Source organism: Falco naumanni, chromosome 2, assembly GCF_017639655.2.
Source record: "Falco naumanni isolate bFalNau1 chromosome 2, bFalNau1.pat, whole genome shotgun sequence".
Lineage (NCBI taxonomy): Eukaryota > Metazoa > Chordata > Aves > Falconiformes > Falconidae > Falco > Falco naumanni.
In genome coordinates, this window is record NC_054055.1 from 8,948,984 (window position 1) to 8,973,384 (window position 24,401).

Genomic DNA, 24,401 nt, shown 5'->3' on the forward strand with positions numbered 1-24,401 from the left:
ATTATTCTCTAAATAGACATCTTTTTTTTTTTCTGTACAGTTAAAAGATAAATGCCTAGTTGAAGCAATAATGTAAGAAGGTTATTGTCAGTAACAGCTTATTTGTTCAGCTGGAAGTTCCCATTAGCTATATGATCTATGAAAAATTAGCTGTATGAAGTAGGTTTTTATGGAAATAAACCACAGTACTTTCTGTCTTTTCTCTGACTGAGAGTTAAAAATGTTATTAGAAATGAAAGCAATGATTTGTCTGTTCACACAATGTGTCAGAGGATAGGAAAAGTAACAAAAAGGGTAAAACTGTCTTTTTTTTCTTCCCTCGGCATCTGTTTATTTTGTCTTCCTTTTTCTGAATCATATCAGCATGTATTATTGACATTGTTCCAAAGTTTGGCTCTTTGGGTGTTTATCTAAGAATTTCACACGTCACTGAAAGGAGTTATATATGTACAAAGGAATATTGCTTTCTTATTTTATGTATCCATAGCCAAAGATATTTATTTCCTAGAAAAATAGCTAAGGTAGATATTTAAATCCAAATATCTATACCATTTATCTTTCACTTTCACAGACCTTTCAATGTGGTACTACTGAAACGTGCAAAATCTGCAGTACACTTTCCAAGGATTTTTCAAATTGTGTGGGCAATCAGAATACCTTTAATTCTGTTCTGATAGATGGTGATGTATTTTAAACCAACATTTATCAAAATAAACTCCAAGCTTCAGAATCTTATTACTAGTCACGGCAAGTTTGCTGTAACTTCTTGATGTAGGCTATAGTGGCCCCTGGTGAGGACAAGCCATCAGTACTGAATCATCACCAGCTTGATTCTTTTTGTCTCTGCCATCCTATAACAGTGCATGACAAAGAATTCCCTTATTTCTGTCTCTGACCTTACAGGGAAAGTGAAAGAGTATTGACCCCACAAATACCTCTTATGTTATTTGTATATCCATTAAAAACACTGTAATTTTACAGTAGATTAAACATATGCTACTCTTGCACTCCTCTTCAGTGTTATATATTTTATTACTAATGTTTTGTTTTCTGTATCTTCTTGAGGTCTGGGATTCAGTATTGCAGGAGGAGTTGGAAACCAACACATCCCTGGGGACAACAGCATTTATGTCACCAAGATTATTGATGGAGGAGCTGCGCAAAAAGATGGGAGGTTGCAGGTTGGAGATAGACTTCTTATGGTAAGTATGACAAATTTAAATCACATTTTATTTGGCTGAAAATTGTTTCAGATAAGGACTTCTATTCACCGTACATCTTACTGGGGTGACTGTTACAACTTATATAATAATTATGAGTTATATTTCCATCACCTTCTTTTTTTCCCATTCTTTATATGTATTTCTGAGACTGCAGTTAGAAAAGCATTACTCTGGAAGACCAAAATTTTATAAAGAGAAGGCAATAGGTGATATCACTTCGACAAACTTTTAACTGAGAAGAGAATAAACGTATTATGCACATCAGCAAGAAGTCAAAATGCACCAGAAAACTGATTCTACGATCATTTTAAGAAAATTAAAAGAAAGATGCAAAGACATGCTGCTAAACTCTCTTGTGTAGTCACTGTCAGTGGACTGTTACCTCCATTTCAGTACATGTAGGAATGCTTTATGTTTATGTTCCATATAGATGTTTAAAAAAATACGTTTTTCTCCATATTTTTCCTTGAGAAAGTATGCTTATTCTTCTGATAGATCTCACTTCAGGAAATTCTTCCTGATATTTGCAGTGCTAGTACATTGTTCCTGGTAGATAATTCTTCCCCACTCACAGAGTTTATTTAATTCTTTGTTAAGAATTCTTTGTTAATTCTTTGTTTTGCTGAAATCCTGACCCTGGTGAATCAGCAGAAGTTAATCTGTGTCAAGTTTTATTCATGTCAGTGCATTCACGTAGATTTCAGGAGGTAGAGAAATATTTTTTGAATGGGTGCCATGAAAAAAAAATGTCCTGCAGTAGCTCTGGTTTCTGACATGATATCTAATCAGTGAAAAATTGCCATGACCTTTTTTTGCTGCCTGCGAATCTGTGCCTAATTGAGGTTTTCTTTATTTGGCTAGAGACACTGTGTCCCAGTCACATGTGAAGATGACTATTCATTCTATAGACGGTATTAAACAACTGGAAAGGCAGTCAGTTGCTGGGTTGGTGACTATTTGACTTTTTTTAATTAATCCAAGTGGATAGATAAAACAGCTTGAGGATCGAGTGGTGTTATCAAAATCAAAGCAAAATGAAAATAGAACTTAAAATTTCTTTGGTGTTTCTTTGCAGGTTCTCGGCACAGTAAAATTCAAGTCACTTATATAATGAAGTTTTGGCTGATTTTACTATAGAAATATATATTTCTATTTCCCAGATTTGCACGTTGTTTTGTTATTTTGTACCTTGTAGCAAATCTGCTTGTGTTCAGCTGTTGTTTTCTTTCATTGTGAGATTTCTTCAAAGTTTTTGTGTCATCTGTAAATTTTTATTACCTTACTCTTAATTTCTTCCAACTCACTTGAGGGAATAATTAATATACACCAAAAATCCATATGCAAAAACCCCACATTCACCATTTCCAATATAATTTAATTAGGGTGAATTTGAATAGAAAAAGAGTTATTTTATACACCACCATGTATAAATTTATTCTTTCCAGATTTTTATAGGATTTGTCTATTAGGCATCTCTTCTAACTGTCTTGAACCTGTGATTCATTGCAGTCAGGTATAGATGTTTCTTCATTGTGACAATTTTATACTCCTGAATCTGACTTCTGAAAATGAGCAGAGATCGTTCTCAGTGTGTTTAATGTCTTTATACTGCATTCCTTCCAGTCTGGACCAGTTCTTCACTTACTGTCATCTCCTGTTATCACTGCATACAAAATGAGAGAAAAAAAAAAAAAAAATCAGTCATAATATTGCTCTCCGCTAGTTAGGTACTTCCAGACCAAGCTTTTCACAGCTGCATAAGAAAACCATAGTCAACTTACTCTTTGTATACCTTTAACCATTAGATTTTTGGAGATAAATATAACAAGATCAAAATCTATTTCTAAAATTAATGCAGAATACAGTCATGTATTCTGCTCTTTCCAAGATGACACCCTGATTTCTTTGGAACTCATGTACTTTCAGTATTTTTCTGTTCCACTTTGTGAAGTGGTCCTACTTCTCCTTTACTGGTTCCTTATTGATTATATATTAGAACAATTCCTTCCCCCCCCCCCCCCCCAAAGTCATGCAGCCTTTCTTGATCTTTGTTTTTTCCATCATTTCTCTATAAAATTTACCAGAATTTGTCATCCTCCTGGAGCTGTCAGCAGCTGCTGGGGGACTTGTTTCATTTTTGTATGTGTTCTGGTAAGTTTGTGTGAAATTCTTTCAGATCCCAAAGAACATACAAATCAAATGCATGAAAACTGAAGATGTAATAAAAGAAAGGCTGCAAAATCAAAAGTAATATTGAAATGTAGAACAATTAGGTGCCATCTGAGCATTTTGCAACTTGATGACCCTACTGTTATTAAATGCAGATTGCTAATAGTGTGTTAGGCATTCAGAAGATGTATTATGTAAATACTGAGCATTATTGTGAAATCTATACAAGGGCATGTTATGCACTTATGTTTCTATAGCACTGAGCCTGCTCTTAAGGCTTTTTATCCTGGACACTTGCACAAGAAAATGCTCCATTATAGGATAATCCTGAGGTGCCCATTAGGAAAATTACTGGAGGAAGCATAAGAGTGTTTAAGCCAAAACCTGAAGTGTTTTTTCTAGGTAGTGAAAGAAGCAGACCAGAGCTCTGCTCTGAAGACTTACAGCTAGGAGAATAGTGCTTTGCTGTATTCCAGTGGTAACGCCTATGTAACGTCTACTATTGCTGGTGGTAATGGCTGCAGTGAGAATATGAGTGTGCTGGGGGTCTCAGCTAGGTTGCTTCTCTTTGTGTTAGAAGGGAGCAAAGGGAGATCACTGACGGAGCATCACTGGCTAATTTGATTCAGGGTCAGCTATAGGGCCAGGCCAGGTTGCTCAGGAATTTATCCAGCTGAATCTCACAAATCTCCAAGGATGGAGCTTGCACAGCCTTTCTGGGAAACCTGTTCTACTGGTTGACTGTCCTCACGAGGAAAATATTTTTCCTTATAACCTGTTTGACCCTCTCTTGTCTCAACTTATGCCTGCTGTCTCTCTATCCTGTTACCACATACCACGCTGAAAAGCTTGCTCTGTTGTGATGACCTTCCTGTAAGCACCAGGGGTCTGCTGTTAGTTGTCCCCAGAGGTATTCCTTCTCCAGGCTGAAAATCACAGCTCCTCTAGCTTCTTCTCACCAAGTCAATGCTCCAACCCCAACTACCCTAGCAGCACTCCCCTCAAATTGCTCCATTTTGTTCCTTCCCACAGCGCAGGAATGAAAACTGAACACAGTATCTAGCTGCAGTCTAATGAGTGGCAACTACTGGGGAATAAACCTTCCCTGGATGTCCTGGCTCTGCCCGTGCTCATACAGCCCAGGATGCTGTTGACCTCTTTGCTGCCAGGACACACAACTGGCTCATGCCCAGCTTGCCGTCCATCGGGAGCCCCAAGCAGTTTTCCATGGAACTGTTGCCAGGCCGCCAGTGCCCAGCCTGTGTTACTGAAGGAGGTTAGCCTGTGCCAGGGGCAGGACTTACTGCTTCTCCTTGTTGAACATTATAAATTTTGTGTCAGCCCCTTCCTGCAGCCTATCCAGGATGGCAGTCCTGCCCTAGAGTGTATGGACTCACCCCTGTAGTGAAGCGTCACCTGCAAATGTGATGAGAGCGCACTGCTCACCTCTTCCAAGTGATTAATGATCATCAGGAAGAGCTGGAAAATGGTTTAAGTTATTACCCTTCAGATAATGATTACTTTCTTTCATCTGATACCATCATCTCACTTTGGAGGAGTTTACGGGATGGATAAATGAGAAATCAGTATAAAACTCTGTGGGTTTACTAGTACAAAACAACACTCATAGCTAGAAGCAAGTTATTCTTCAAGGAAAAGTCTAAAAACTGTAGTCTTTAAAAGAAAATTTAATCTATTATTTATCTAAGTACTAGCTTTTCAAAAATTTGTCTCCTACACCGAAATACCCTCGTATGTTTGGGCCATATCCTGTTGCTTCTTGGCCCATGTAGTTAGAGAGATCAGATTTTTGTGGGGTTATTTATGCTTATGGGAAAAGTGATGTTCCTCACATACCAAGAGCTTTAATTTGATTCTGTTTTCTTGCTGAAAACAGAAGGAAGAAACAGGAGTCACTTTCCTTTTGGAAATTTAGGTTTGCTTTCTACCCAGTTGTGTGCTGAAAACAAAGCATGTTATTCTGTAGGGGTTTCATAGGGCTGCAATAGGGCTGTGAGTGCACAATTGTGGATATGTTCCTTACAGGATCTCCTACCAGTATCTGTTTCTTTCAGATTGTATATGGATGCAGGATCATGTTTGTGCTAAAGTAATCAGAGCGTATAATTTAAGATGCATCCGTATTAGCATTTGGTTCTGATCAGAAGTGCTCTTTTAAAGTGATTTTGGCTGTCGGGGGATGGTCTTTTAGAAAACAAATTGGATTATTTTTTTTTAATGAAACTGCAACAGAAAATGTGGTCCAGGAGCATTCCTAACTAGCTTTGCATTGCAGCTGCGAACAGGCATTTTTGTCAGCAGACTAGATGTAATGCAGACTAACCCCCTTAAAAGATGTACGGCGTGGACATCATATCATCCAGACCCCCCGTTGCTGTGGATCACTCCTAGTGCACACATCCTTCACTCACACAGGTGCACCCACAGATCCAGAGTTATGCTGCTATGCCAGCTGATGGAGTCCAGGCTTAGGCTTAAAAGAAGAAAACAGCGTGAAAGAGGTTGTACCTGAACTGTAGGTTGTAAGTAAAAAAAATATACTCTGAAGTGGAGAGTGAACTAGTACTGAACCAACTCGGGGGCTCAGTGGCTGCATCCCCTCTGGTGCAGTGCTGGGCTCTGAGCCAGCTGTGCAGCCACTGCCGCTGGCCTTGCAGTGCTTTATCTGGCATTCAAACACAGGTTTGCTAGCACTGGTCTTTGGGTGGTACACTAGCAATAAGCTCCCCAGTTTATTCCTTCTAGTGGTACTCTCATCCGGTTGTTCCTTGTCCTCATGCCACTTCATTAGCCTTGAAAATGTACTTTTTTTTGACCAAAGTCAGCATGAAAGGGGGTTGAAAACTGATGGTTCGCTATATTACAGTGCCACTTGCATGGTGTATGCACTGCACTGCTTGGAGCCTGAAGCCCAGGGCTTAGTCTCATATTTGTCTGTGAAGCACAGATCCTTGTGTTTCTCTGCAAAGAGCAGATCTGATTTATGACTCTTAGCCCATAAGTACTGATAATCTTAAGCAAGCTAATTTCAGAGGAATTAACAGACTGTATCATCTGAAGACAGCCAGTTTCTTTCTGTTCACACTCCAGCACTTGTACAACTAACTCAGCAGTCCATGAGGCTATAAGCAGTTAGTTAATCCAAACAGATTTTCATCCTTAGGACAACTAATTAGTCTTCAGCAGTGAAAAACGTTTCACTTTTTGCAGCCTTTTAAGTTATGCTGAGTTTTTAAAAAGGCACATAAGCATTCTGGATTTACAGCTGGCACATCACAGGTGTTTACCAGCCAATGTTCATTCAGGATTCACTCAGGAAAAACCTCACTTTCTGAATGCAAAGTAGAATATTACACAAAAGCAAACATTACCATTGGCAAGATCACCTCTCTGTCTCAATCACTGAGCGAATCAAATCTCTCTTATGCTAAATCAATGGAGGACAGAAAAGAATTCCCTTTAAAACTTTAAAGAAAATTAAATATGGCAGACTTATTCCTCCAGAGCTCTTATTCTATTACCAGCTTATGTTGTTGTGAGGGGAGTTATTCTTTAGAGCACTTGTACGGTCATTTTGGGGATTCTAAGCTTTTCAGTCTAGCTACTTCTCAGTGCCTTTTTTTTTTTTTTTTTCAATATGAATCTAGGAAAACTTCCAAATAAGATAATTCTTGCTTAGGTTTACACTTCATTGCTTTGATTATGCTATTGAGGAAAAAAACCACCCCAGTCTTTTTTTATCTCTTCGGCAACATTTCTTACTGATTTCCCCTCATCCCTCAAATAGCTTCTTTGATTGGACTTGTATGTTTAATTTCCTTCTGTATTGCTATATTATTTCTTTCTTTTATTCTTTTCCGGTAATATCAGTATGTCTTCATATCACATACTTTCTATTTTAAAAGAAACAGCTTTCCTAATTTCTTTTTTACATCAGGCATCATTTGCATTTCTGAATTTTCTGTGTATGGAACTTTTCCCATTAGAAAAGCCCCTCTTGCTCCATGTCTGTTTTCTTTCTAAATCCTCTCCTTTGGCTCTTGTCACAGCATTTTGTGGCTCAAACATCCAACTCTTGTAACTAAACCGACCACTCAGTAGATTTTTTTTAGCATTTGCCTTAGGGGTTTTCCCCCCTTAATTCATTGCTACCTAACTTGGCTTCTGAGAGCCAGAAAGTTGGTATGCAGTACCCGTTCAGCCCACTCAGCTTTGATGTCAGCCCTTCTGCATAAAAGTTTCAGAATCTCAGAGGGTTGCATGCCATATAGACTGATTTCTTATTTTGTGTGCATCTCCCACTCTCATCTTCTTTACCTCCAACTCAACTCTTTTTTTTTCAAACTATATGTGCCGCTAAAGTAATCTCGAAAGCAGCCAGTGAAGCTTTGGTATAATGCATTGATTGTGCCACAACCACTGAAAAAGCAAGATTTCGTGCTTGAAGTTCTGTTAAAATAGGCGTCTTTTACGGAAACAAGGAAAAGCTTAAGAAATAGTCTCTTGGTGATACTGAGAGAGTCTCCTCACTCTGTAAATGTTATTAAAACCAGCTACATCATATTTCCTAGTAATTGCCATCTCTGGCATGATGTGTTGAAGAATGATATCCAGAGATCTTCTTATGAAAATAATTACATCCTACAGTCATCTTGCAGTAATGTCTAGGGAACTGGACAATATAATTCTTCAAAGTATTCTGTAATTCTTTAATCTATTCAAGTTTTCATTTTCATATATCAGAATAGATACAGATGTCTTTATTTGCAATCATTGTTTTATGATCAAAAAGTAGAAAAGATATTGATACATGCAGATAATAGTATTAATGGGAATTGTTGGTCCAAAGCAAGGACTACTTTCTGAAGGAAACTGGTAAATGCATAGTATATTTTGCATACTGTAATTCTAAATTGGTGTTGGCAATGACTAAGGAAAGTGATTTTACCTCCTTGTCAAAGAGCTCCCATTTAAAAGAGACGTTATGGCACCGCTGAGAATCTTTGTCTTAATGAATGAATCAATGTGTGCGATTATTTGCTCTTGATGCACATTGAATCGCTCTTCATTTCTTTGATTACTGACAACTGAGCAGTACAGGACAAAATTAATTAGTAGCAAACTTTCTTTCTAAGAGTGTTGTCTCTAGAGAAAAGAAACCTTTAATATTCTATATATTTGAGATAAGTTCGAATAGCAATTTTGGTACATGTTGCTGGAACACTTTTTGTAGCAGAACTCTGTTTGTTTTGAAGGGTCCTTTCTTCTCAAATTTTCTTCCAGTGTCTTTTCTATTAAATTCTCCTTTGTATCTTGATTTCACTCATACGTTATCTTTCTTCAAGTTCTGCCAAGTTCCAGATTTACATACTTCAGTTTTCCACAGTATTCTGCCCACTTAAGCTTATAGATACTAGAAATGAGAAAAATAAAAAAATCATAGTATTTAACCTTTGCGATGATCTCTAGGACCTTAAAGTGTATAAAGATAAACACAGTGCATAACTACCCAGACATTAATTCTTTGTTTAGAAACACTTGGTCTTTAGTTCTTATCTCCACTTCAAGATTTGTACAACTTGTACACAGTGTTAGTAAATTGCCTGTACTGTAAAGTTATTGTCAAAGATAAGTAGGACCTGGCAAAGCAAATGTAAGTTTTATATGTATCATACTATATTTTCTGTTCCTAAAATGGCTCTTTATCTTCCAGCTGCGCAGCTGTGACATCCAAGTGTGTTGTGATGGAAGTCCTAACTATGACTTTTTATCAGCTGTATTTCCAGGAAAAAATACTTTGGAAAAAGAATTGCAACAAGTTCATTTGTGTCTTAATTGTTTTTATACACTCCTAAAAAGACCAAAAGTCAAAATCCAAACAATGCTATGGTATTTCATTTTGTGTCTTTTTTTGACTAAGAACATTTCTTCACAGCAGCAGTATAGTGGGAGGTTATTATCTGAGATTTTCTTTACTTCAAAAAGCTTGCATTTAGGATGAAACACAAGATAAATACAATGTACAGACAGTGTAGGAAGGAGAAAACATAAAGGATAACCATGCAGTCATGTTTCCAAAAGGATAAATATTCAGTATTTGGCAGTTTTGAAGTACATAAACAAAAAAGGCTTAATTTCTGTCACTTCTTCTTGCTATCAGCAAAGTAATTTAAAAGACATTTATTTATTTAAAGTGCATATGTATGCTACTGCTGCTCATAATGAAGAATAACAGAGAAATTAATAGAAGATAGGTATCAGATTTTTATTTAAATAGAAGACCTGTCAAAATACAGCATACAGTGTCAGCAACTCTCTCCTGAGTGTTAGGTTGTATCATTGCTCTTCATGTCAAATTGTCATAACATGCCTGTCATTGCCTCTTTCAATTAACCTTAAAACCAAGTCTGAGATTTATACAAGGAACAAACTTTAAACAGAATCCTTACATTTAGCCATACTGCCCAAAAGCAGTCATTCTCCCTTAGTGTTGATGAAATTGTTGGGGTATGAAGAGTCCTCCAGTGACTCATAATAGCCAGATTTCTTTCCGTTGACCAAACCCTTTGGCAATAGCTTATTGTCACAGCCAGGTCTCTGAAAATTTACTGATACTAAATTCCCTAGAAAGTATGTATTTTTTTCTGTGATTTACAGCTCTACTATATTATACTGTAGTTGAGGAGCTACTTCTTCCCTCTTGCATAATCTTTGCAAGGAATCCTTGCAGTAGCTGTAGAAATTGGAGGATGGCACTTTAAATCACAATGAAGTGTTTCATATACAACATTCACCGTGAGATGTAGGTCACTGGAACAGGCTCCCCAGGGAAGTGGTCACAGCACCAAGCCTGACAGAGCTTGAGGAGCATCTGGACAATGGTCTTAGTCATATGGTTCAGTTTGAGGTAATCCTGCAAGGAGCAGGGAGTTAGACTCAGTGAACCTTATGGATCCCTTCCAGCTGGAGATATTCTATGATTTCTATGATTTTCATTGGCTTACACCACATGTCCAAAACCTGTATCTACACCCTTCTTTGCTTCTTTCCTCTACCCTATAATTTCTCTGTTCTGGATGTATGTTTTTTGGGACAGGAACCATTCACTATTCTGTTTACAGGAGGTCAACCTATTGTTGACATTCTGTGGCTATAGTGGATTTAGATGTGAACAAATTTTATACGCCTCTACAATAAACCACTTCTGACACTTTTCTTTTGATTTTCTTTATTTGGGAGTAAAGTGTAAATAGGCAAGGTTTATTGCTACCATTTCCTTCCATATTTAACCTGTAGTCCTGTACCCTAATCCTTGCTCATGTTAAGTATTTTTGTTTTCCAATAAAGTACAGAACTAGGACTAAATTCTACATTCTCTTACTTTTTCAATGTTTCTTTCCTGTGCTTCCAGAAAACTGACAAACTTTCACACTGAAAATCGCTTTTCTCCCATCCAGAACTTCCCTTTTTCATTTCTTGTACCTCATAGGCAGCCCTTTATTCTGGATACCACTTGGTACCTCTTACTATTTCAATGGTCGATGGCATATCAGGGGTGGAAATATCTGGGGGGTTTGAGTATTGCTGAGGTCACAGCCATGACTGCTAAGAGGTGAATTTGGACAGTTTATCTTGATAGGTCAAATAACATAGTGACTGTAAATGATGTGGGGTTAAGTTATTAAATTATTATTAAATATAGTTTTATGTTGATGATGATACTCGTAGCAGAATATCACAGAGGACTTATCTATTGACAAGATGAAGTACCATCTTGACCCATTATGATTCTGTGATATTATCAATACTGCTATGTCAGCCTGAGTATACATGTGCTAAGAAAACTGTATTTTCTACCTTGCTGCAATACTGCTTCTGTAATCTCCAGTGCTCTTTGTCTACAGCATTTTTCCCAACATTGTGATAACTGCAAGGCTGTGTCATTATTTTTTTTGTCTTATTTCTGCATTCCAACTCACCTGTCTGATTTCTCCTTTAAGGTAAATAATTACAGTTTAGAAGAAGTTACCCATGAAGAGGCAGTAGCGATACTGAAGAACACATCAGATGTAGTGTATCTGAAAGTTGGAAAGCCCACCACCATTTACATGACTGATCCATATGGCCCACCAGATATTACTCACTGTAAGTGACTTCTGCAACTCATTTTGTAGGAGATACCAGTTTGTCAGATCATTGTGTTCTTTTCATAGCTGTCCAAAGTACCCCATTAAAGTTTATGAAACAGCTTGGAAGGCTACAAAAATGAAAGGTTTATTGCCACTTAAGGTTGCTACACATGAAATATTGCAGATAACTCTGCTAAAGTATTTTTGCAACAAAAGTAATGATGTAGCTGATGTACTGCTATGCTGATCCCAGTTAGCCATATTCCAGGTGATCAGACTGAACTGTAACTCTTGTAACAATTACAGTAATGAGTATATGCAAATATATTTTGAAATATGATTTGATTTGTAGACTGGAGTCCTCTGTCCACTGAAAAATCAGAACAAGCAGCAAACCATCTTGTACAAACTTAGTGAAAACCTGAGACAGATATATATCATATTTGAATAAGGTATTTACTTGGAATGTAAAAATTGCTGCTCTACTTACAAGAATTTATCTGTTTTCTGTACATATCCAATTCATAGACTCATAGACTGGTTTGGGTTGGAAGGGACCCCAAAGATCACCCAGTCCCACCCCCCTGCCATGGGCAGGGACCTTCCACCAGCCCAGGCTGCTCCCAGCCCCGTCCAGCCTGGCCTTGAGCCCTGCCAGGGATGGGGCACCCACAGCTGCTCTGGGCAGCCTGGGCCAGTGTCTTGTCACACTCACAGGGAAGAGTTCCCAGGTTATTGTTCCACTTTGCTTTATTCTCAGTCTGTCCATTACCTTTACATATATTCATCTGCCTTTTTTTTTTTTTTCTGCATTCACTGTAGACACTGTTGTAGGAAAAGATGTCAAAACAGTATAGTGAAGCTCAGTGAAGGATCTCATAGGAAGGGAAGTTTATTTTCTTTTAAAATAAACTGATTTCAATCAGGCTGTCATATCCACGTACTCATAATCATCTAGGCTCACATCACATCCAGCATTCAGGTAGAAAGATGCACATCCAGGTGCATCACCTGGACTCAGGACTCCCTGAGATGACCAGTCTGTTGACAGAGTCCTGTGGAAAACAGTTCTGAAGGGCCAAGGAGCCCAGGAAGGTGGGACATTCTTCAAGAAGGAAATCCTAAAGGTGCAGGAGCAGGCTGCCCCCATGTGCTGAATGGTGAGCCAGCAGGAAAGAAGACCATCCTGGCTGAACAGAGAGCTTTGCCTGGAACTCAGGAAAAAAGCAGAATTTGCCACCTTTGGAAGAAGGAGAAGGCAACTCAGGAGGATGATAAGAAAATCACGAGGTTATGCAGGGTGAAGATTAGAGAGGTGAAAGCCCAGCTAGAACTCAGGCTGGCCACTGCCATAAAAGATAACCAAAAGTGTTTTTACGAATACATTAGAAAAAAAAGATGGGTCAAGGATAACGTGCATCCCTGATTGGATGCAGGGGGGAACATTGCTACAGAGGATGAGGAGAAGTCTGAGGTACTGAATGCCTTCTTTGCCTCAGTCTTTAATATTAAGACCAGTTACCTTCAAGATACTCACCCCCCTGAGCCGGAAGACAGGGACAAGGAGCAGAATGAAGTCCCCACAGTCCGGGAGGAAACAATCAGTGACCTGCTGCTCCGCTTAGACACACACAAGTCTATGGGGCCGGATTGGATCCACCCGAGGCTACTGAGGGAGCTGGAAGAGGAGCTCAACAACCCACTCTCCAGTATTTATTAGCAGTCCTGGCAAATTGGAGTGGTCCCAGAAAACCGGAGGTTAGCCAGTGTGATGCCGATCTATAAGAAGAGCACAAAGGAAGATCTGGGACACTACAGGCCTGTCAGCCTGACCTGGGTGCCAGGGAAGGTGATGGAGCAGATCATCCTGAGTGCCATCACAGGGCACTTGCAGGACAACCAGCAGATCAGACCCAACCAGCATGAGTTTACGAAAGGCAGGTCCTGCTTGACTAACCCAGTCTCCTATGACAAGATGACCCACCTAGTAGATGAGGGAAAGGCTGTGGATGTTGTCTACCTGGAACTTAGTAAGGCCTTTGACGCTGTCTCCCACAGCATCTCCTGGAGAAACCAGCTGCTCATGGCCAGGCTGGGTGTGCTCTGCACTGGGTAACAAGCTGGCTGGGTGGCCGGGCCCCAGGTGTGGTAGTAAATGGAGTCACATCCAGCTGGCGGCCAGTAACAAGCAGTGTTACCCAGGGCTCAGAATCAGGGCCAGTTCTCTTTAATATCTTTATTGATGATCCAGATGAGGGGATCGAGTGCACTCTCAGTAACTTTGTAGATGACACCAAGCTGGCGGGGAGTATTGATCTGCTGGAGGGTAGGAAGGCTGGGTCGATAGGCTGAGGTCAGCTTTATGAGGTTCAACAAGGCTCAGTGTCAGGTCCAGCACCTGGGTCACCACAACCCCATGCAGTGCTATGGGCTGGGGGCAGAGTGGCTGGAGGAAAGCTGCCTGGAGGAAAGGGACCTGGAGGTGCTAGTTGACTGCTGGCAGTGTGCCCAGGTGGCCAAGAAGGCAAACAGCATCCTGGCTTGCATCAGAAACAGCACAGCCAGCAGGACCAGGGCAGTGACCGTCCCCCTGTAATCAGCACTGGTGAGGCCTCACCTCGAATCCTGTGCTCAGTTTTGGACCCCTCACTTCACAAGGGATGTAGAGGTGCTGGAGCGTGTCCAGAGATGGGCACTGGAGCTGGGGAAGGGTCTGGAGCACAAGTCTGATGAGGAGCAGCTGAGGGAACTGGGGGTGTTTAGCCTCGAGAAAAGGAGGCTGAGGGGAGACCTTATCGCTCTCTACAGGGGCTGTGGGCAGGTGGGGGTCGGTCTCCTCTCCCAGTAACAAGCAACAGGTCAAAAGGAAACAGCCTTAAGTTGTGCCCGGGGAGGTTTAGATTGGATAGTAGGAAAACATTTTTACTGAAAGGGTGGTCAAGCATTGGAGCAGGCTGCCGAGGGCAGTGGTGAAATCACCATCCCTGGAGGTATTTAAAAAACACATAGATGCGGTGCTTAGCGACATGGTTTAGTGGTGGACTTGGCAGTCCTGGGTTAACAGTTGGACTTTATGATCTCAAAGGTCTTTTTCAACCTAAATGATTCTATGATTCTGTGTACAAGGGTGAGTGGCTGCAGAGTTTTTATCATGTACATAATACCTTCTTATTAACCTCCTTGACAACCTCCTTGCTGATGTCCTTTTTGTGCCCTTAAGGAGATGATAGCGATTAGGATCTTCTGTCTCTCATATCTGTCCCACCTGGGCATGTCATTCAGATTTACTCACTTCTTTGTCTCCTTATCAGTGTCCTAGGCTCCAATCTAGTCTTTATCCTGCCATTATCTCTTAATGGCTTAAGTCTTTGTTTTAGTTTGGGTGTAGGCTGTCCCGACAAGTTACATGTAGTTAAGTATTGATGACCCATTGATGACCCTAGGTGCTATCAATACAGGCCATTCTTATACCCCTCCTGCCAGTACTCCTGGTGTCCATACCCAGGCATTCCCATTCTCTTTTCAATCACAGCAATCTTAACATTTCAATTGCAGATCTCTATACCACTGGTGCCTGTTAGTCTAAACATTTCATTACTGAAATTCCCTTTCTTCATTAAAAACTGTCTGCCTTGGGTTCAACTACCAACAGGGACCAGCTGCACCATGGCAGTTTGATTTTTGACAAGAGCTTCAGCAACTGATCCATATCCATCTTGATCTCCTGCCAATAATCCTAAGGACAGTTAAGGCCAACCAAGGGCTGGGAAAGGCAAGATTTTATCAGTAAATGTTAGAGGTTTAATTTTTCTCTGCCCTTTTGCATAGTGTTGCTACTGTGGACTGACAAAGTTGAGAGAAAAGCTAAATAGCCATAATCCTACTTATTCAGACTGCTCCATAAAAATAGGAGAGAAGGTTTTGTAACATGCACATCAGGTGGTATACTCAACTGTGCTGAGGATACCTATTTAGTTAGCAAATGTTGCAACAGATGGCAATCATGTTGTTCAGTAGCAGTCTGGTCTGGTTCTTAGAACACCCAAGAAGTAAAAATGCTAAATGTCCCCATCCAATCTCCTGCTTTATAATACTTTCCAAAATAATAATTCAGGAGTTCTAAACCAGTGTGTTTTATTATGTTAGATTATAGATCAGCAGCATAGAGAAGACAGAAGTAATTCCAGAGGGAGAGTAAAGGTTGAAAAGATTTGCAGCAGCCTATCCCAGGCTGTCGGTGCATACAGATTCATTTATTCTCAGGGAACCTTTCATTATACCTACACATTCAGAGTATTTCAGAATGGGTAATGGCCTTTCCTTGTACAGATATTTTGCTTTCAAACATTCTGTATCTCATCATCTGAAAGAAACACTGAAATTAATACTAGGAAGTTCAGCTGTCTTCTGCTAATCAGAAAATTAATCAGATCTCATTGCAGAAGCATGTATCATTGTTTTTCCTATTTATCATTTCCTTTTCTAATTACATTAACTAAAGATTGAATACAACTGTTAGGGCATCTCTCCCGTCATAAATATCACCAGTAGCTTCAGAATACCAATAAGCAAGCAAACAACAAAACCCACAGACCCAATATAGAATCAGACAGCAGTCCTGTAATTTTCATTATTAATCATTAATATGCAAGAGATTTGTATCCACTTTCTATTTTAAATAAACAGAGCTACTGTGATCTAAATATCATCTAAGTTGGTACTGAAATGTCAATTATATTGGGAAGTTTGGCACCTTTAGTAGACCACAGCTTTAAATTTTCATCATGCATAATTCTTGCTGTACATAAAATTCCTGTTCTTGCTTTGCTTTGAGCTCTTACTGTGTGACTCCCATTGCTCTACACTGGAGCCAAAAAGAGGCGTGCTTTTAATCTCATTCTCTCCTGTTTATATTTCCTTTTCAAGTCAGTCCTAACTGAAAAAAGTTTCCTGTCTCCCAAACTAGCCTTTCTTATTCAGATCCCTTCTGAAGAGTCAATCCTTGCAAATGAGCCATCATTATTATTATCATTATTATTATTTATAAATATATATTTATATATAAACATATAAACATAATTAATAATAATGATAATAATAATAATAGTAATAATCTTTCAAGAAAACTCCAGCTGTTCATTCTTTCTTGTAACATTTTTAACTCAGGCAAGGATTGTCTGTTTTGATGTTATTTACAGCAATGAGCACATTCTTGGTACTTAACTAAAAAATGGTGCTCGTGACATCTAATAAAATATGAAAGTGGCTAACTAGAAATGCTTATTCTTACCTTCAGCTTATTCTCCACCAATGGAAAATCATATACTCTCTTCCGGAAACAATGGCACTTTAGAATACAAGGCATCTCTGGCCCCTATCTCACCGGGAAGATACTCACCCATTCCAAAGCACATGCTTGTGGAGGACGACTACACCAGGTCAGATGCTTCTCTTTATTTCTTACCTTTCATGACAATTACAAAGGACATAGGTAAAGCATTCAGTGCACCTCACATAGGATATAGCATATAGTTCTTTTCACCCATGTTCAAGGGAAGATGAATTGAAACTGTTACAGGTAGGGAGACAAGTAAGAGAAAGATCAGACGGATGAATGCTGACCTGAGGTCCATGTTGCCTGGGTGCATTCCTGCACTAGTTCCTAAACAACATGGCTGCACCAGAACAATGCTGGCACTGAGCAAAATTTTCTGTTTCTTAACACAATTAGGAGATCTCAGTATCAGTGACTCATCTGGCTCACTGTACGTATGGGTGGAGAGATTGTATGTGCATTTTTACTGGTCTGTGACACTCTGAAAGTTCCAGCTTCTTTAGTGAAAGCAAGACAGAAATAGCCTGTAATTGCTCTGGGCACACACATTGAAAGATAAATGTTATGGAGAGAAACCACTGTGGGAAAAGAAATAAAAAAGTATAAACTGGCTGTGAATAAAGACAGGAGGGAAACTGGAAAAAGTTTCTTAACCATTACAGCAATCACAATATGGAAGAGTTTTCTATGATAGCATAGAGGTTAAGAGGAAACTGGTTATGCAGTGGCACTTGATACCCTTATAAAAGGGGTTCTTTGATGTGATTATCAACAAAATGACCCTGGAAATTGCTTCTAATCCTTTTGGTTTTTTAAATAATCCCAAAAGAATTATGACTACTATATGGAAGTACGGTATCAGAATTGTATCTGCATAGTTGATTTCCAGGTAGAAGAGGTGCATAGGAGAATGCTGGGAGGGATCTTTTATGCCTTGTATTATTAGATCAACACTGAATGTCACTGGTGAGAAAGCATGTATTTATCTTTTTGTTTGAAGAGCACCACCATTCACTTAGAAGACAACAGTTACGTTTGTAAAAGGAGTCCTCATTATGTCTAATACCACAGGAAATGCATTTTTTTTTTCTGTGCTTCAGTATTTATAAATTCATTGTGTTTAAAGCTAGGAAGGGGATATTCCTATCATCTAACCTGACCTACTGTGTATCTTAAGCCAAAGGATCTCATCCACTTACGTATTCATCAGCTTCATAACTTGCTAATTTAAATTTCATTTTTCTTGTTGTATATGATTACAATCTCAAGCTGCTTAACCTGTTGGATCAGACAGATTCAGAGCAACTAAATCATGACACAGTGTCTGATCAGGACATACACGTATGGAAACCACACCTTGCTTCCCTGTCTTGGCTAAAAGAATTTCTCCCTTGCTTTGATTGAGGATGCAAAGCTGACATTGCTTTCCTTCAACTTATGTGACATTCAATTAGGATGAATTTTTTCCAAAGGGTTCCAAGATGTTACATTTTTTTAATTAATAGCTAGAACATTGATTTCATGAAATTGTGCATTAAGGCTTTACCTGGGCTAATACTGACCTCATAATTTCTAAAATGCCTTTGTATAGGAAGAATACCAATGTAGTATCTGGGTTACAATGACGAAGGCTTTTTCAGTAAGCTTGTAGTGCTGAATTATCTCCTTCTGTAATGAGATGTCAGCAGTATTATTACTGAGAAAGAGTTGGAAAAGTTTAAAACAGCAAAGAATGCAAACTTGCTAAGGAGACCAAGAAGTCACAGAAAGTGAGGGAAGTAATCCTAAAAAAGGAGGAAAGCTGCCTTGAGAATTAAAAAAACATTTAAATAGTCAGAAACCTGTAAGGTAATGAAACAGAATCGTTAGACAGCCCTGGGTTTCTTTGTGTTCCATGTAGCTGATTTTAACTTTCTAATTACTTCTTAAAAAAAAAAAAAAAAAAAAAAAAAAAAGTCATCAGAGAAGGCACTGACAGTCCTAGCCCATTAGTTCAGTAGATATCCAGTACAAAGGATACTTGCTCAAAGAACTGTGCAGGATATATATTGAAATTAATTAGCATGTCTTTTTGATCTTTTTAGGAAGAAAGATGAATTGCTATCCTGATATTTTTAGTTTATTTTTAAACAATTCTGCTGGTTTATCTCCTGACGATAAAACCAAATACTGACACAGTCTGGTTCTTGGCTGAGGTATTCACACCACTGTTGGTTATGTATTATTTGGGGAAAAAAATAAATGCCCAGAGAAGCTGTGTATACTCTATGAAATACTCCTCTCCCGTGTTCTTCTTCCCATCTGGATTTCCAGATTAGTGTGTTGTCTAATGAAAGGCTGATATGCAAAATCTTCTGTGGCATTGGCACTAACATGACCTTCTGTGGAAGGTGTGTGGCACTAGCAGAAATAAAGGTGTTGAATAATTGGAGCAGACTGAACGCAACAGAGCAAATCAGATGAAAATCTCATAGTTCTAAACAAGTATTTACTTTGACCTATTGAAAAAGAAGAGGCTATTATGGACTTAATTATATTAGTGGTAATAGGTTATATGCTACACTGATATCCAGGATACAAAAGCACAAAGATAAAATGAATGTAGTCATGAGGAAAACAGCATTTGCTATTGCATTTCGTCACTGGACATACATCATACCCACTACCTGAGGGACACCCAAACAAGAGCAAGAGATGAGGTTTCTCCTATGACTACAATGACTAAGAAACTCTGACCTTCAAAATCAAACAAACCATTTAACCCTTAAACGATGCTGAGCCTTTTTTTTTTTTTTAAATGTCCACATAGCTAATTATTGCCTATTGATTCAAATGGGACTATTGAAAATGCCACAGATAATTCTCACAGTGATTTTCACAGCTATAAACTGAGAGCAGTTAATACGCTCTTTCTGTGCAATGCCATGGGATTTGCTGATGAATCTGCCGTTAAAATAAAAAGATATTTGGAAAGTCTTTCTTGCTGAACAGTTTAGAAAGACTTAAAATCTTTTGGGAAGTTAATATCATATTGATAATTTTAGTGAAACCTATAAATCCCTTGATTGCAGCATTTATAATCAGATTTCCTAACATTATTTTTTATAATTAAGATTGCCAACTACTGCAGTGCTATCCATTAAAACTACCTGGTTCTTTCTATAATAGCTTTTCTGTGCTAATTTACATGGTGATCACATAAGGAAATTTATTACCTGTGCAGTCATAATATGGCAACACTTCTGGCAGATTTTCATTTGTGCCAGCTAAAAATACTTGGAAGAGTAACTTTGCCACTTTTACAGGCTTTTGCAATTTGGTAATTCTTTGTACATGTCATTTGAGTGATGCTGATGACAAGCTTTCTTTTAACTTTCTTGCTATGATGAATCTATCAGTAAAGTTTAAATGGTTGAACAGGCAGCTCAATTTGTTCACTTTCTCTTGCTTTTCTTTTTTTGTTCCAGTTCTAAGGTGTGGGTTTTTTTACCTAAATACTTGTATTTTGCTAAACAAAAGTAAGTGTTTCTGTTGATAAAAACTTGTATTTTTTGGTCTGACAGTGAGTCTGCATCTGAAAAATATTCAGTACAACTTTTACTTAATAAAAACATGGGGGAAAAAAGACTTAATCCAAGCACAAGGGATAGAAAAGTAACAATCTTCAGTCACAATTTTTATTGAAGCTGGATGTTGTCTTTTTAATTACTGAGCCTTTTTAAGTTGTTTATAGTATTGGTCCAAAATGCTCTCAGTGCTGGGCAGAATTTACTTTGTGTTTTGTTCAATTTATTTTAAATTCACTCAGGATGGAAGTTTTGCCTTCCTGTATTTTTTTCATGAGGATTGTCATGCTTTCAAACTTCAATAACATAATTTCAGTTTGGTATAATGTGGAACCAAAAGTGGATAAAATCTATATGCCAAGTAACTCTAGCAATACAATCATTATCATTCTACAGTTAAGTCCTTATTTGGTTTAGTTTCTAGGGAGATTAAACTGTTGTGCAGGCAATGCAGGAGATTCCTTGATTACGTTGCTGACAATTTCCTAACGCTGCTCAAGAGGAGAAACAGGAATAATTCTTTGCTTAATCTGCTGCTTACGAAAACGGAAGAACTGGTGGCAATGATGGTGGTAAATAACAGCTGGGATCAAAGTGATCATGAGTTGGTTTACTTCATGATTCAAAGGAAGTCTGGAAAGATGATCATCAAGTTGTGACTGTAGACTTCAGAAGAGCAGACTTCAGCTTTTTTTTGAAAAATTGCTAAGCAAAACCTCTTGGGATGCTGCCGCAGAGACATAGGGTCTATTGAAGATGGATGATTTCTAACTAAAACATTGAGATCTCCAGAATGAACCATCCTGTCGAGCAGGAAGCAGGGGGATTCAGCAGAAGGCCTTCTTGGCTGAGCAAAGAGCTTTCTGATGACCTAAAATGCAAGGTGTAGACAAGCATTGCTTGACTGCTTAATGACAAAATCAGAAAGCTGATTGATTTGAGCTAAGATTTACAAGAATCATAAAGGAAAATAAAAGGTGATTCTGCAGGTGTGCTACTTTCAAAAATGAAGGTAAAATTTGGTGGAGGGAAAAACTAATGAATGGAGGGGAAGGCAATGTAATGACAGACAATATAGAAAAAGCTGAAGTACTCAATATCTTATTTACTGGGCAATTAAGGGACCAGAAGGTAATTGGAATAGTCAGCATAGATTTACCAAAAGCAAATTGTGTGCTTGTCCAGCCTGGTTGCCTTTCCTGGTGAAATGACTAGCTGGGTGGATGAGGGGAGAGCAGTGGCTGCTCTCTACCAACCAGTACCACAGCACCGGTGCTGCCCTGAGCAGGAATGCTGACTTAGCTGACTCCAAAGTCATACCTGACCTGTGCCATAAGTCCCACATATGCGTATGTGGGATCTGCTGTGGGGCAGATGGTGATTCCTCTTCTCCACTAGTTGCCCTGGGGAGTGGCAGCAGAGGTATTTCTCACACCTCTTCTGTGGGCAGGAGAAGCTGTAACATGGGAAGCACCCTTTACAACTCTCACAGCCCCTCCTCCAAACATGAGGAAGTATTGGATAAACACATACAACTGATCTGTAGCTGGAAAAAATACACGATTTGTAAAAGTTTGGAAACCTTCTGGATAGCTTTTGGGGTATCTCCTGGATTATAATGCTTTCACCTTGCTTGTAAGGCTTCTCCCAGCACGGCTGTGCTCATTTGCATGCAACAGCAGACTTTGGTGATGCTTTTGACAGTCTCCCACAACACTGTCATTTGAAAGCTGAGGCAGAGCAGACTAAAAGGGGATAGTGGGCTGGGAACTGACTGAACCAGCAGGCTCAAAGTGTAACGATCATCACTTGATATCTGACAGGTGGTCAGGGATGAGCAGAGTAGCTCAGGATACCTTGTGCATCAGTAAATATCTTCATCAATGACCTAGATCATGACACAGCGTGCACCCTCAGCAAATTTGCAGAGGATAATAAATTAAGAGGGAGTGGTTAATATGACAAATGACAGAGCTATATTCCAGAGGGATCTTGATATACTCAGGACTTGGCCAGGAGAAATCAGAAAGTTTGGTAAGAAGAAGCCTACACCTCAGGTGGAACAGCTGCTCACAGTTGTATGGGCCATGACACAAACATCTGAATTGCAGCTTCATTTAAAATGACCTGGAGATTACAGCAGATGCCAGGCTGGACATGGACCCAGGAGTGCACTTTCATTGCCAGCCAGGTAATCAGCTTATTATACTATATTAGGACAAGCATAACCAGCAGAAAAAGATATGTTATTTTCTAGAAGACTGTGACCAGTTCCTGTTCTTCAGCTTCAAGAGGGTTGTGAAAAAACAGGAGAGGGTCCAACAGATTCTCAGTGTCCTAAATCACATGGAGGTTAGAGAGATATTGAGGAAGCTGAGGCTTCTTTAATGTGTGAAAAAAGAGATTAAGGGGCAATCTAAGAGCACCCTGTAAGTACTCAGTAGCAAAGATGATGAAGCCAAACTCTTCTCAGCAAAAGGACCAATGGCCATAGGTGTTGGCTTTGGATGTTCTGATTTCAGTTTGAGAAGAAAAAAGACACCAGGTGGGTGGAGTAGTGCTGGAACAGGTTGCTTAGAAGGGTTGTGAAACATCCACCCTGTGAGATTTTTAAGATTTGTCTAAATAAAATCATGGCTGATCTGATCTAGGGTTGGCAGTAATCCCGCTTCAAGCTCGACATTGGATGAGATGACCTATAGAGATGCATTCTGCATTCCAACCAAATTTTCGATGATAGTAGGAAGAAAAAAAGTATTTTTTTTGTTTTAGTCTTTTTGTGGAACATTCATTACTAATACAGCTGAGAAGTTACAGTTTACTCTTTAGCAGATGTCTGCCTTCCTATTTCCAGAAATACTGAAATTATAGCCTAAAAATCCCATAGCTTTTAAATGTTCACCCCTTTTGTCCTTAATGAACACCAGCAAAAGATCCATAAAAATAAAGAACTACCATCTTGAGTTTTTACTTCCTTTTTAACTTCAGAAAATGGTAACATCAAACTTCTGTGCTTCAGCTGATAAAAAATTCACTTTAACATTTAACTCTGGCTAGATATTAAAGATTCATGGATGAAAAAGCTGAGTTATCTGTTTTGCTGTGAAAAGCATGTTTGATTTTTTTTTCACATGCATCTTTGCAAAATAACATTTTCAGGACAAGGAGGAGGTGCTGGGGATTGGAAGGGAGAAAAAGGAGAACCATTAAGTTGAAGTCTCAGGGGATGTTTTCCCCTGTATTGAAAGTAGCATTTCTCAACTGTTTCTTGTTTACTTATATAAACTTCCTAGTTTAATTGGGGATATTTTATGGAAACACCTTTACATTTGTCTTGATACACAGATTTGACTTTTCAATATTAGACCATTACAGCTAATATTTTGGTTTGTGCATTATAAAACTGTCAATAACAATTTTCTGACAATGGTTTTATGAAGCACGGCAACAGGGAAAAGGAACTGCAGGGTTTTTTAGTAATGAGTCCTGAAAACTGTTCCTTTGGAATTGCTAATGTGCTGACTTAGGTCATCCATTGACAAAATATTCTGCCTGTTTTCAAAGTGTATTTGCTGAAACAAGTTAGCTGCATTGCCTTTTAGTTTTTGTGTGGGAACAGAATTGAAACTCACCATTCCCAGACAAAGAAATTCAAGTACTGTGGGTAGAATTTGAAATGGTGTATTTTACACCATGTTTTTGACCTGATGTTACTATACAAGTGATGAGTAAAAGATATGTAGAAGTACGCTGATGCAGTTATATGAATATAACAGCTAATTGTGAGCTCTCAACAACCTTATCACTATGCCAAACTCAAATGCAGCATGTCACATATCCCCTAAAGAAAATAAACTGTATGTAGTTACATGGGGAGACTGATAATGCCTTTTATTTACTCTTCCTACAAAATCACTTGTAATGTTAGCAGGTTAATTGTTCAAGTAAAATATTTTCA

At 38.8% G+C, this 24,401-nt stretch overlaps 1 protein-coding gene across 20 annotated transcripts in view; it reads left to right on the top strand.

Annotated features, from left to right (window-relative positions):
* Window positions 1-24,401, top strand: part of DLG2 (discs large MAGUK scaffold protein 2) — a 1,042,746-nt gene that overhangs the window by 735,295 nt on the left and 283,050 nt on the right. For all 20 annotated transcript variants that reach the window (XM_040583241.1, XM_040583240.1, XM_040583242.1 and 17 more), the window contains 3 exons: window positions 1,066-1,202; window positions 11,414-11,558; window positions 16,839-16,980. In XM_040583241.1, coding sequence (XP_040439175.1) covers window positions 1,066-1,202; window positions 11,414-11,558; window positions 16,839-16,980 — 424 coding nt within the window. The remainder of the gene's footprint in view (window positions 1-1,065; window positions 1,203-11,413; window positions 11,559-16,838; window positions 16,981-24,401) is intronic.